Below are 15,129 nucleotides of genomic sequence, written 5' to 3' on the forward strand. Positions count from 1 at the left end.
CTTGGAGGGTCTCAGATTTATGGCATACTTGTACAAAGTGTTTTTGCAACAATAAATGTTAAATGTTACACATGGTAATGGAGGCATAAATCCCTGTGCTGCAGCAATTCCTCAGTGAATTATTGCTTCCAAAGATTGCAAGAGGTTAGAACAGTCTAATAGAGAACGTGGTCTACCATGTGAAGCTGAAACCAAACCAACAGGAAATGTGATACAAGGAAATTCAGTCAGAAACTGAAACCACAACTCACTGAATTGCCACAGTTTGACAAACAGGTAAAGAACAAAGGACAGTGAGAAACACAAGCAGAAAGAGTTGAAAGTTGAAGGAATTCTGTTACTGATATGCCTTTCCCTTTTTATGATTTCCAGTTAAAGTTATTTTCATTGTATCAATAAAATACAATAACTGGGCACTGAAATAATTTATAAAAAGGCAGCATAATAAGATGAGAAAAAGTGGATAGATGAGTCTTCTGCTAGTTTTAAGTTAGCAAGTATTTATTCATCTTTGCAATGCAAAATGAAGCAGCACAAATTCATTTAAGAGAATACTACAAAAATACCCTCCCAAGTAATCTACAGTAAAATTACAAAGAAATAGTGAGAAATGTTTTTGGCAGACAATTTATAATACATTTATTCTAAATGTAGTTATAGTTATGAAAACTCTGACTTCCAATATATGTATCCTACTGTTCCCAGACTTACATGATGCATAATGAGTATAGATAAGAACACTTTATAATGTTTTTCCTTCGTTGAATTGGCACTCAAACCCCTGCTCACAGGCATCTTTCTGCTGGTGATTCCAGGAATCACAGAGTGACTGAGATTGCCAGGTGAGATGAATTGGTGCAACCTCCTGCCCAGCAAGGGCAGCTGGAGCAGGCTGCCACACTCAGATGGCTTTTGAGTATCTGCAAGGCTGGAGATTGCAAACCTTGGCTGGGCAGCCTGCTCCAGAGCTTGGTCACCCTCACAGTGCTTCCCTGTGTTCAGCCAGAACCTTCCGTGTTTGTGTCTGTGGCCACTGCCCCTTTTCCTGGCACGGGCCTCTGTCTCCTTTGCAGCCTCCAGATCTCAGCTCTCTCAGCCTTTCCTCACAGGAGAGTCCTCAGTTCCCCATCCATCTCAATGGCCCTTTGCCAGATGCTGGAGCAGCTGTACTGGGGAGCCCAGAGCTGGAACATATCTGACTCCATGCAGATCAACACTGACAGGGATTCTCTCCTCTCAATCTTGCTTAAATACAACACAGGAAAAGTTTATAGTACAGAAATATGGGGACTGCCTAAAACCCTTTTTTTTTCTTTTTCATTCATAGAGGATTCAGAAACATTTTTAACAACAAGAATGGTAACATAATTATCAAGAAGATCAACAGTAGCCTCAGGATACATGTTCTTTGTGTGTATAGTTTCTTGCCTATAACTCAGGAAGATTCCTAAGGGTACAGAGCTACTAATTTCATTCTTTTGGCTGATGCTTTTTCCTCCAAAGCTGACAATAGGGCAATTCCCCTTTCTACATACAAAACTTCAAACTCTTTAAAAGAAAAACAGGAGTTGTTTTCTAACTCCTCCCTCCTTTGTGTAGCAACTTGCTCCACAGCAAGCTGCCTCCCAAGCAGTTTGCTGCATTTGCTCCCTTATAAGGAAGCTTTCCAGACACTTGAAGGAGCCACTGCTTAATTCTCTGGCAGATTTCAGATTTAAAATCCAACATTCAGCTGGATTGGCTAGAAGGGCTTCTGTCACCTCCCCTTTCACCCATCAAGAACAAGCCATGAAACAGGCAGAGAAGAGAAGGCAACAGAAGAACTATTTTTCTTTTACCAAACAGTTCAAAGGTTTGCTGACATCCCAAATGGTGCCAGCTTGGTCATTTAGTGCCACATTCCCCTGGCAGTCTAAGAAGGTTAAGTCTCTCTCAGGTAATACAACTTGAATTTACAACTTTTGTGCTTTTTGGCTAGGACAGGCATCCAAAACCACCTGCATCTGAGTGCTTGTTTGGGTGCCAAACTGTACCAGTCTACAGGGAGAAGCAGAAACAGATGGGCTGATGAACAGTTAAGCATAATAGATAGAGTGAAAGCTTGTCTGCCAGAAAATCAGATTTGTAAAACTGACTAAGAGAAATAATGCCTTATGAGAGACAACTCAGACATTTGTTCCCATTTACAATCACAAGAGAGGCACGTTATACAGATTCATTGCTATAACTACAGTGGTTTTTCCTACTTTTCTTCACAAAATTTTTTTTCTTTTTATTCCTGTTCCTCTCTACAGGATGTTTTCCAGGGTAACAAATCTCTTTTAAATTGTGATGTCCAAAACTGGACAGTCTATTCCTACTGAGGTCACAGTACTGCTAACTGGAATTCTCCATTTTATAAACACTGCTGAGGCTAATGCATTTTAGAAACGCATTTCTCTTTTTTGCAAGAGCATTGTGGGGCTGGTGTTGTTAAAATGCTGCTCACTTTGCTCATTATTTGCTCCCAGCCCATTATTTTGATACACTCCATTCTGCACTTGCAAATCTTTTCTCAGTTCTTAGGACTTGAGTGTGTGAATTTTCTTTTGCTCACTTTGACAGCAATAATTTCTCTAACATACTGAGTACAGTTGAAAAAGCTCATCTCAATCTTCATAGCATCTGCAACTCACTTCACCTCAATGTTTCTTACCATTCTCACCAATTTTCTATGTTCAGGAGTATTTTGACCAAGAGTTCAGTGCACTTACACAAGTAGAAAAGGAGAACTACAAACTGGAATATGTAGAATTCTTTACCAAAATAAAGACACGTTGCAGCTGCTTCTTTTCTCTGACTTCCAAAAGCAGATTCTCACAGGAAGATTTGCTTTTAACAAATCCACAGTGGCTGCCTCTGAGCATGTGTTAAGTTCTAGGCACTTACAGATTGATTGTCTACCAGTGTGTTCTGGCATCTCTCCATGCAGAAAAGTTGTGTCCTGAAGCTGCACCCATTGGTCTAAATTTCCACATTCTCCTTAAGAAAACTGGGGCATGTTTTCAAAGCCCTAACACCACCAAAGCAACGAATAAAAGCTCTAAAAATTTGTCAGCTGTCCTATTAGTATTTTAGATAATGTTTTGAGTCAGTGATAACATAAATATGTCTACAATAACCAACATTCTTTAATATGTTCTTGCCCTGGGCCCATGACTGAATGCTCATAGCTGTGATCAACACTTCCAAAAATTAACCATTTTTAACCAAGACTTAAGACTGTATTTAGGTTTTCTGGTGATAAACAGCTGTCAAACACCAATATTGAGCTATGGTTTCTATTTTTCTCTTTCACCAGACACACTTGCCTCTGCTGCAGTCTTACTTTATATTTTTTCCTATATTCATTTTCAGCATTTTGTGTTAAACTTTTCTTCACTTATTAATTTAAAGTTATACTGTTTTCTAACAATTTGCACATAATCCACACTCAGATTACTAATCAAAAAATGGGTCTTCAACCCCTCTGACCACAGCCTGTATTTCTGTTGACTGGAGCTGCTGTTGCACTCTAAAGTCAGTATGCAAGTCAATCTAACAGCTTCCTGGTAGGGAAATGCTTTCTTCATTCTCAGTTGCATTTGCTTGCTGTGGCTCTCATGCCAGCTTTGGCACTCATCTGATCCTTCAGAGAGCTGATTCAGCTTATTAAACCAGCAGAAAATAGATTTACTGTTGTTTGGGGTTTTGATGGGCTACTTTCCCTGTAGGGACAGATAAAAACACTTAGCCCATTTCACCTAATTGCAGTCTCACGCTGGTTTACATCAGTTTATAGCAATCTCAATTGAAGCTGCCACATTCATTCCTTCATCCCCACCTACTCAACAGTCATTAACAGCCATGCAAACGGATGGTGAGACAGACAGGGCTTGCTTTTTTCATCTTTTTGTAAGGATGCTCCTTGTTGGATCATCTCACTGAAGTTGGCAGTTGCACAAGGAATTCAGTTCAGCCTCAAGAGGACTCACCCTGCACTTCCTCCATATCAGCCTGTGAGCATCCTGTGAGCAGGGTAAATGAGTGCCCAGCAGTACCTGGCTGCCCCTTCACTGAGACAGGGAGATGCTAAATCAGTAAGTGCTAATTAACCAGGGAGTTATACCCCATTTAATTCCTGCTCACTAAAACTTCACCTCCAACATGTAGAAACACCTCTGGATTCTACACTGACTGCAGGATGTGTCCTCACTGGTATCATTGAGCAGAAAAGCAGCAAATCCCTTTCATACAAGTCACTGGCTCAACCCTAAAATAGTCTAGGATACACTTTAACTAATCACCATCTTATGACAATTATACATTATAAGTGTATCTCAAATCCAATCCTACTCTATTCTTTACAATTCATTCCTGCAGAATAACAGGCTTTATCTGGTTTCCTCACAAGTCAGATAAAAAGATTCAGCCCCTTCCACATGGATCACAAAGGAGAAATTTAAGAGCTTACTTACCGAAGGATTTCCTTCCGAGTGAAGAACGTGCAGTCCTGTTAAAGAAACAAAATATGTCATTGTACTACAGAAATATTGGAAACAACTGCAAAGAGTTATTTCTCAACCTTTTGGAAGGAAACTCAGATCTGACAGAGAAACTTTAAAAATGCTGTTTGGGTGCCATCTACATCTGACTCAGAAAGCAATGTACACTATAAAATAGCAGAAATATTTCAAGGATAGGCCTATCAGTAAAAAGAAAGATATTGATAGTGTGGTAGCTCAGGAGGAAAAACCAGGTTGCTGAGATACTTCTCCAAAGTGGAATGACAAGACCAGAAATAAAATTAAATCCAAAATAGACAGTATGTGCCAAAAGTATTCATTAAAAGAATACGGAAAACTACAAACAACAATCTGTTGTTGATGACAAAAACTGTCTTTTACTTGAAGTATCCCCCTGCTGGAGACAACTGGAGACAATTATTTTAATAATAAAATTATGTGGTTATTTATTAGTTATTAACCCTTTTTGCCAACAATCAGTTTACACTGTGGTCACTTTGCTGAAGGCTGCAAACTCCTCTCTTTTAGGAGCATGGATAAATGGACAGCCCTGCCCTGAACAGCAGCAAACCATTCAGCTCTCCCTGTGCTATCACAGAACTAGAAATAACTAACATGCAAAAGTAGAGCTTGCTGGACATGAGAGAAGAGCATACAAGCATTCACTTGCATTCTAAATGGCTCTGTGATGTGACTGAATTGACATTGGTTTAATTCACTTAATGAACATCTCTTCTGTAATAGAATTCAAACATTTCATCAAAGATCCAGAATATGAGCAGTGGCAGAGTTTGCATTTCATGCCTTTCTACTTCAGTCACAAAAAAAAAAAAATTCAGGTGCTGTGAGGAAACAATAATCAGTCCCATCCCATTCAAAAACAATCCTTTAATCTCCACTCTTACCTAGTACATTTAATGGAAATTCTGCCCTGCATCCAAGACTAGGAACACTAGTGGTAATGAAATATTTGATAATCAGTTGAGAACATCATTCATCAATTCAGAGAATATGTAACTTGATCTTTGAGCCAGCTCTTGAGGGTGTATATATAGGGGACAGCCACCAACACAGAAAATTCTTCCTGATTGTTGGAAAAAAAAATGAAATTTAGCAAAATGTTTTATTACAGTTTAGTTATGAGTTGTGTGTGTGAATTGGTTTGTTGAAAACAGTTTTGTAGCCCTTGATAGTATGGGTTGAGTTCTGTGTGTAACTTAGCAGGTAGTCTTAGGAACTTAATAAACATTTAAACCAGTGTAGGAAAGTAAGAATGCTAACCTGTCTGGAGGCAGCATACAATAAGACAAGCAGAAAATTTATGATTTTGTTTGTGAACTAAGGAATGTATTACAAGGAGTCTGTCGCTTGGCAAAGGGAACTGTTTCTTGGAGACCTTGTTATGAATTGCGTGTATATAAAAGGGAAGCACCTGTATGTGAAATTTGGGGCTCTGATTTGGGACGCGAGTCCGCAGGCTCCCGGGCCCTTATAAAGAACAGCACAAAACTTATCTGAGTTTTGTGTCCTTTATCTATCGGGCAACATGATTACCCACCTCTCTCACAGCCCCATGTGATGTGGCAGGGCCTTTGCCTAACCATTCAGATCTTTGTAATTTCCCCTCTTTAATGGAAAGATATTTAGAATATACCACCTTTGAAAATCAGCTTGTGACAAGACAACACTATCAGACTTGGTAAGTCATCCTTAAAGGTTACATACAAGTACTTTGCCTCTACAAGTCCTGCTCTTCAGTCAACCAGTGAAAAAGTATTTCTTTCTCAAGCTGAGACCCATTGGGGCTAAGTGCCTGCTTCTTCCAAGGAGGGAGAAGCAAAGGATCCCTTGCTGGCAGCAGCCAACAGCCCGTCTCGGGTGTCCAGGAACGCGATCGGCCCCGCAGCCATCAATTATTGAGCTGCCCTGCTCTCCTCCATGCACCGTGCCCAGAGAAGCAGCTCTTCCTCCAGTGGATTGTGCAGTTACAAAGCCCAGGAGGAAGCACCTTGGGAGCTGCTGACACTGATGTCACATTGTCTGCAACTGCACAAAGTGACACTGGAGCCAGCTGGTCAAGTCTTCCTTAATTCCACACAATCAGCGCAGTCAAACTGTCACTTAAGGATGCCTCATTGAATAAGAAAGGGCAGGTGTAATCTCACAAATAACTGCAATGCCCTCAGCAGCAATCATCTGTAATTATACAGGCTGGGGAAAACAGCAGCCACTTAACTAGAGAGCTGACAGGAAAGCAATATACAAATGGAGACAAAGATTAAAAGGAAAAGTTATCCTTTACCTTGCAGAAGTCCTGCAAAAATGCTATTGGAAGAGAAATTAGGTCAGATAATGATCCATTTTTGCTGCCAGTCCACACATTTTTTATATTTTATTCTGAGTTGCATCATGATGTTGACAATAAACACTGCTGCCTACCTGTTTTTTGATCAACAATTTTTTTACTAATGTAACCTAAATCCCACTAATACTGAAAACCTCTATAGCAGAAGCAGTTACAACTATCTATCTGCCCACTGTTACTGACAGCTCTATTTCAATTACACCTGCCAATTGCATGGAATTGTCATGGATGAAGGTTGCCAAAAAAAATTTAAGAACGGTCTCACTCTTAAGGGAGATCTTAAAGCTACTTGGGTCAAAGCACCACAAACTCACTGAGACCTGGCCTAAACTCCTGATCCAGCCAGATGACACCAGCTATGAAACAATTTACCATAAAAAAGCCTGTCTGGTGTCAAATGGCAAGTGCAAAACCACAGCTCCATGTGACCTCTGATAGGGAAGTCCAGCCATCCCTCTTGCTTCCCTCACCATTTATTTCTGCCTGTTCCTTTATGCAGACTTCACCTTGATGAACAGAATATCAGAGAACCCTGAAGGAAGAAACTAATGTGTTTGTAAATGAACCTAGCAATAATGGACACACATTCAGTTTGGATAATTTCCTTTCAGTGACTTAGAATATAGCGTTGGCAGTGCTGGTACAAGAGACAAAGGTGAAACAAGTATCTATTGATGGCAGGAAAGGGGTGCAGGACTGAGTTAATTTTCCTTTTTTTTTTTTGAAATCACAGCCCTCAGTTGGATTAAAATCATGATGGAAAAAAGGTCTAAATAACATAATTGCATTTTATAGTTGCTGGAACTTCAGCAATTTAATTCCAATTTAATTAAAGACTTTTGGCCAAAGAAACACGGAGGTGAATCATCCAATTTTCTTTGGCTACTTCATTCATACAGAAAAATACATAATGAACAACAATAAATAGTAAATTAACATGTTAAATTCACTGTTTCATAAGGAAAGGTGAAGTTGGCTCTGGAAAGCATTTGTCATTTATGCACATGATAACTTTGATTTTCCTGCAAGCCAGAGATATCACAGAACATATTTGCTATTTTGTGTTTTGCATTACCAAGAGCACAAAAAGCAACCTGTCTGTTCTGTCTGTACACTAAGATGTCTGGGAGTCCTGCTAGAAAATCACAAACTGAATACAAGACAAATATTACCAGAGTTTTCATAATTCTTATCAGTTCAGCATTATGGCAAGAATTGATCCTTGGAATTATTGCCTTTATTTCTAGTGCTATACAGTGGCCTGAAAAACTTCTGCTAACAGGCCCTCAGGGGCTTTAGCTTCTTGAGAACAGAGGCTGTGCCTTGACAGCTCACTTATTGCAGCCCTGAGAACAAACATGCACCTTTTCCAAGATCAACTCTCCTGCTCAGTCTGTCCTCACGCCTTTAATAATCCAGTAAATTACAAGTCCAACATGGGATCACTGATGGTTGTTTGGAGGTAAGATACCACTAAAACAAATCTGCAATTATCTACTTAATGTCTTGTAACAATGTGAATAAAACCAAGCAAACAGAAAAGACATTTCCCATTGATTTCTATGAGATCATGATCTTGTATAATGGGACTTGATTCTCAAATTCAGCATTTAGAAGGCTTAACTACTTCTTAAAATACTTTGCAGATAGAAGGGGCAGACAGCTGGTGCATTTAGGTTCCATGGGTAGCTTGGCTCATGGCTGGTAATTGGACTTTCTGCAAGTCACTCAGCGTTGCTTGTAAAGCACAGTTAACAGTCTCTGCTCTTAAAACTTCATTTTTACAGCAGAGCAGCATGCGCATGCTGTTAGTTTTATTCTTTTATTCCCTCTGTCAGATGAATGCAGATTTATGACAGAGCAGACTGAAATATGGTGGTCCACCACCTTGTCCAGTCATCTGCAGGACTTGACTGCAAACTCCTTGGTTGGTTCTGCTTTGTACTGAGTTCTACAGCGATTTGAACAAAGCAAAGAAGGAGAGAGAGCTGCTCTGGCAATGCTGAGCTGCCTGCAGGGTGTCCATCCAGCACACCAGGAGCTGTGGCTGCACTCAGCCCATGCCAGGTCCTGAGAGCAGCACCCAGCTTGTGGATGGCAACAGAGTGCAGTGAAGGGGAGGATACCAATCACCACTCCCAGAAACAAGCACTGTGCATAAAGTACAGCTCTGGAACAAAGCTACCTTCATGGCAGCATGCAAAACATTCCTCTACAGAACAAAAACTGGAGAAATGAACAACAGAATGGAAGAATAGACATACACAAATATGCTGTGAAACAGTATTTCTGAAAGTCATTAAATGCATATTTCTCTTCTAAGAAAATACATATATATTCTGCTTTGTATATGTATAGTTTCATCAGGTCAGGTTTACTTTGATCCTGGAACACCTTAATTGGAAACTTTTATAAATACAAAAATAATATTAACAGTCTTATAAAATCACTGCAAATTAAAAAAACCCAGCTTCAAAGATAAGGCAGATACTGTAAACCATAGCTATCTGAGAGAGCAGCTCTTAAAAAATGCTAGCTATTAGATGCTGCAGCACCTTAAAGGGTAATAGTTAAAGCAAATTACTACAGAGGTTTCATTTTTAAAATTGCAAATGACATTTTTTACTGTGCCTAAGTACAAAATGTGTGTAAGAGCATTTAATCAAAACACCATCAAAAGATCATCCTGTGAAGCAACCAAGAATCTGGTACCAGACAGAAGCAAATGAACTCTTATGTAAGATCTATTATTAACTCTGTTCCAGCAATGTTTTACAAATGCAATACTTTTGTTCTACATTCCACATGACTAAGACTGGCATGGAGTTGTGCAAGACTGAGTCTGCAAGATATTTATGTATTTTCATCACTGTTAGTGTATAAAGAGTTAACAGAGTCAATGAGTTAAAAATGCTGTTTGCATCAGAGCACCAATGAAAATTTTACCACACAGCTCATCCTTACTTGTCATCATATATATTCACAATTACACCCAAACCAACCCAAACACCCACTAAGTTTCAGAAGGAAAAAATCTGCATCTGTAAGAACCTGTTTACATATTCATATGGCAACAGGGGAGTAAAAACAAGTCGGACATTAGCAAGGACTGAAAAAAAGCAAACTGCCAACAAAAGTAATTTTGCTCAATCTACAAATGCACCAAATGGTAACATGAAACAAGAACCTGACAAAGGATATTTTCACAGAAAACTTGCTCCATTATTATGCTACTTTTACTTGCACAATAACAGCAATACTGTATCAAATGAAAAATACTTTTTACAGAGCATCCCGGGGAACCTATGAATGCACTTCTTGTATTCTTGCAAAGGATTAATTTTCCAAGACACTGGATGAAGTCTGGATGGCTTTTTAAAAGACACCTTGATGAACCTGTTTTACTTTACAAATGGTGTTTCTTGACAGATCATAACATAACTTGTTTAATCTGGTTTTGCTTAATGCTCATGAAATATAGTTGAATTGCACTTTGATGTCAATTTTGATAAAAGGAAAAAAAGTGAGCTCTGTAATAGAGAAATTCTTGTGTAAAAGAAGAAAGTCATTACTTCATCATACTATATTGTATTGCAATCTTGCCTATAAGACTGCCAGGGTAAACATCAATTTGTTTTGAGACTGCATTAAATAATGCAGAGTAAACAATACCATTAATGAACAAATACAAATGGCTTGCAATAAAACCAGTAATATGATTTATAATCTCTAGGTTCTAGAAGGGAAATCAAACAAACAAAAGGATCACTGAATTTGTACTGAATTCAAATCTCTTGATTCAAGTAATCCCAGAAAAGGAGATGAGATTGACTGAACAGTGCAGGAGTTTGTCCACAACCCAAGTACAGTTTCTCTGCATTTCCTACCCAATACAATTGTTTTACAGTTAGAAATGCTGTGCATCGAGGTGAATAAATGGCTCTGAATGAATCAATAAGTTGCTTTACAGCATACTTGTATTTTCCATTGCTTCAAGCATCTGTACACACTCAAAACACCCTAAAAATTCAGTTAATTTTCTTGTCTCAATATGAGACTTGACCTCCAAAATCTGTAGGCAGCTTTTAAAATCTTAATTATTAAATCTTCTTTTATTGCAACAAAACCCATCTTTCTTGCCTATCAATACTTATCTTCTCCCTCACCAGACCTTGGTTAGATTTCACATTTTCTGTATTAAAAAAGGGCATAAGAATCATAAATGCCCAGTAAAATTCCTTTTCTTAGAAGGCCAGTATTTTAAATGATGTGAATCTCTATGAGCAACCCAGTGCTAGCAAAAGCCTCATTTGCAAAACATTTCACCAATCTTCTGAAAATGTAAAGAGCTGCCAACAAGAACACTCTGATAATAACAGGTGATATGATCTTAATAGCAGGTGTTAGGACAAGGTGTTAGCCTGGAAAGCTGAAAATTTCTTTTCTTTACTTTGCCTCTACCTACTTGAATTTAAAAAACAAACAAATCTGAATGGTTTAGTATTATCAAGTTCTATCACAGGTCTCTTATACAAAGACTTTCAGCTGGCTACCAAACTTAATGAAGAGCATTTAAAAATTGTCCATTGCAAACACTGAGGTGTATCTACCCTGTGGGTGACCACATACACAATTCTTTAATTAAAAGTCAAAAGTTCTGCTAGCAACTGGCTTTTCAATATGACAATTTACATGCAAAAAAGGTGCATATATAGGCTTTTCAGAAAGTTTTAGATAAATCAAACAATTTGATTTCTTTTATTTCATTAATATCACACTAATGACCTGAGATTTATGTATGCCAGCTTTTCAAGCAGGTGATTTTTCTGCAGCTTAATCTTCACTCTCTAAAGCCAAAGCCACTTGCACAGCTTTTACCATACTTTAGGCACAGGAACTTCTCACTTTTTCACCCCATAGCGTATTTTATGGAACAAGCACATAAAACACAATGATTTTTTTAATTATAAAAATTTTCCACCTGAAACAATATTAGGTGCTATAAGCTCAAAGCAATTTATACAAAAGACAGAAATAATAGAAGGGACAACCAGATAATACAATGTCCAGAAACAGATTTCAATTAGGAAATTATAAGTCTAACCATGAGGTGAGTGAGGTTTTGAACAGTTTACCAATAGGAACTGTGAGGAAGTAAAAAAAAAAAGAACAACCAAGATATATTTTACAAAAAAAGATTGACACTTTTGCTTCTGAATGCTGATACTATGAACACTGTACTACTGTTCATAGTATCACTGGACCACTGTTGTAAGGAGTACAGAACTAACTCACAGACACATAAATTCACAAGAAACTGCTTTAGGGAAAAAAAAAAAGACTCAATGATCAATTTATAAAAGCAATTTATATGTAGATGCCTTCCTGGTCACTGGGGTACAGATGTGCACAACAGACTGTGGCAAAGTGGACTGTGGTACACAGTGCTTTACTTTGGCCCATGGTTTAGAGGCCCTGGTAACTCAGCTGCTGGCTCAAGACATGAAAAACCTGCACTAAAAAAATTATGGAAACGTGGTCCCATTCTTCCTTTTTCTATTCTGAAGAAATTCCACAAATGAGAAGACGGCAGGTAAGACAGCAAATTCCAAGCCAAAGTACAAAGTACAATTCCATGCCCAGGATGGTGTGGAGAGGCAAGAGCTCTCTGTGTGGGTGGCTCCAGCAGCCAGCCCAGGATCTTTTTGTTTAAAAGACTCGACAGAGATGCAAAACTAATAAATCAGAGGCAAATCACCATCAAAATTATGTCTTTATCTGATTCTTCACAGCATGAGGCTAATACTCCTTCCTGACAAATTCTGCAGGCCACTTATTGTCCTGAAACCTGTTATTTTATGGTACTTGCCAAACATAGTCAAAAACTGTCCAGCTCTACACTAATGAACTGCAAGTCTGCCTGTAACAGAGAAATCCCAAAGGCGACTCAATCCACTGGGCCAAACTCCTGCCAGGCTTTGAGATCAATTACACAGCATTATGAAAGGCAGGGGCTGCAAAAGCCATTAGAGAGAGGCAATTTCTACATGAAGAGCACTGAATTAGGGATGACATTTCAGCTCTTGCATTTGCCAGTTTATGTCAAGAGGATAACATTAATTACATTTGGATTTTGTTTTGTTTCACTGCAGTTGTGCTCTGCTTTGTGTTCACTTCTATTGTTAGTAGGGAGACTGGTGCTTCACAGATCTTTGATTTCTCTCTCCCCTCTCCAGCAGGGATGCGAAAAAGCTTTTTTGGATCTTGGACTGTTAAGTCTAAGATCATTAATTTAGATTAATGCATTACAGTCTGCTGGTGAGAAGTGTAACAAAGTGGAAATTAAGAAGGCCCACTGTGACATTTCCTACAATGACAAAAAACCGCACTAGGTATTTATAAAAGCATTTAGTTTATGCCTTACTTTCAGTGTGGGATAACGGTTGTAACCATTTTATCATACACACCTGGCCTCACTCCATGGCTCAACATTTACACCTCTGACAAGTCCACGTTTTAGCAATGAATTGAAATAAAATTAGTAACTAAAACAATAGATTCTACTTCAATAGTTTTAATCAAAGATCACAAAGGTAAAATGTTATTAAGTTACTCAGTCCCTTAAGGGTCTATCTTTAGTTTATCACAAGATAAACTAAATCTTTATCCTTCTTGAGCACACTTCTACTCAATGCTTTGCTTCACTGTATTTTCAGAAACTTGTTCAAGATGCCCGCTGGGCAGACAGCTTCCTGAAATTCATTTCAGTGAGATTTGCAGCATGCTGAAACATGACTAAAAACGTGTTTTAGGAGGAGATCCTTTTTTTTTTTTTTTTTTTCTTTTTACCCTATTTAAAAGCAGTTTATACAATGTTAAGTAAATAAAGGAGTACCAAATTACCCCTGACATGAAATGCCCACTTACTTACGATGAGGTAAGAAACTGTTTTCCAGGAGTGGATACAAGTATGACAACACCTATTCTGGAATTACACTAAGCATATTTCTCTGACTCATCCTTAGGAGACGTGAATTTAGACAAGATCTATTTTATTCCTTTCTGCTCTATTGTCAGCAAAAGGCATCAGGTAGAGAAGGTGCTACACTTTTGCCAAGCTAGTCACAATCTTTATTCTGCTTCCTAGTTCAGACACTGAGGATGTGACCCTTCTCCCTCTATACAGAGAGGGAATTAATTTAATATATTCAATAACCCAGCCTTAGAATATTATTACAGCTGCTGGAAGGAACAGTAGAATATATACATGCAGGTTAGAAAGAAAGTCTTCAATTATATTGGAAAAAAACCACTCCCAACACCAAACAAAAACCCAAATCATAAACATACGTAGATTACTCCCTTTCATCCCCGAATGCAAACCAAGATATCTTACCTGGTAGGCATCTAGCTGTTCATCAGTAAATATTGTTTGCTTATTGCCCATCTTAAATGAGGAATTCTTCCTCTCGGCAAATGCATCCCATTAGAAGTAGCTGGATTCCTCTGTATTGTAGGCATTTAGAGCACGTATACTCCGTGAGTGCGCTGAAAAAATCCCAGAGCCTGCATTGAACTGGTTTGGATTGCCCCTGCCCAGTGAGGAAGGACACAGTCTGGGAAATCTTTTCAAAGGCTTGACTGGAGTGTGCCAGGAAGGAAAGTGTTAAAATCACAGGCAGGTGTCGTGCAAAACCAGGGATACCAATCTGCCCCTTTTCAGATGCTTTTCTAAGAGGCATACGGAGCTTCTATAACCCAAAGCCCGAGCAGCCGCTCGCAGCCGAACGCAGCTCTCTCCTCTCGGGGTCTCACTCAGGGCGCTCCTCACGGCACCTCCAGCTTTTGGAGCAGCTCTGCGTCAGCCGGCGGCGCTGCCCAGCGCAGCCGTACTGCCGGGCACCCCAGCCAGCCTGGGCACAGGGGAGTGCACGGGCAGAGCCCCGGCAGCTCCGAGAGCTGCCCTGCCTGCCCCGGGCTGCCCGGGGAGCGCGGCTGGGCGCAGCCTCACCGAGTCCTACATCAGCCCCACTCAGTCCTACATCAGCCCCACTCATCAGCCTCACCGAGTCCTACATCAGCCCCACTCATCAGCCCCACCGAGTCCTACATCAGCCCCACTCATCAGCCCCACCGAGTCCTACATCAGCCTCACCGTGTCCTACATTAGCCCCACAGAGCCCCACTCATCAGCCCCACTCATCAGCCCCACTCATCAGC

The 15,129-nt window shown here is 39.5% G+C and overlaps 1 protein-coding gene across 6 annotated transcripts in view; it reads right to left on the reverse strand.

Moving 5' to 3' along the window:
• The window catches only part of CIB2 (calcium and integrin binding family member 2), a 37,160-nt gene that overhangs the window by 17,098 nt on the left and 4,933 nt on the right, over positions 1-15,129 (reverse strand). For 3 of the 6 annotated variants that reach the window (XM_074549506.1, XM_074549505.1, XM_074549508.1), the window contains one exon: positions 4,497-4,531. Coding sequence is in view for 2 of the 6 variants with exons in the window: in XM_014267581.3 (XP_014123056.1) it covers positions 4,497-4,531; positions 14,306-14,356 (86 nt within the window). In the remaining 4 variants the exon portion in view is untranslated. Of the gene's footprint in view, positions 1-4,496; positions 4,532-5,449; positions 7,520-14,305; positions 14,935-15,129 lie in introns of those variants that run through there. The other 3 variants (XM_014267581.3, XM_005487807.4, XM_074549507.1) reach the window with 3 other exon arrangements.

The sequence above is a fragment of the Zonotrichia albicollis genome, chromosome 11, assembly GCF_047830755.1.
Source record: "Zonotrichia albicollis isolate bZonAlb1 chromosome 11, bZonAlb1.hap1, whole genome shotgun sequence".
NCBI classification, from domain to species: domain Eukaryota; kingdom Metazoa; phylum Chordata; class Aves; order Passeriformes; family Passerellidae; genus Zonotrichia; species Zonotrichia albicollis.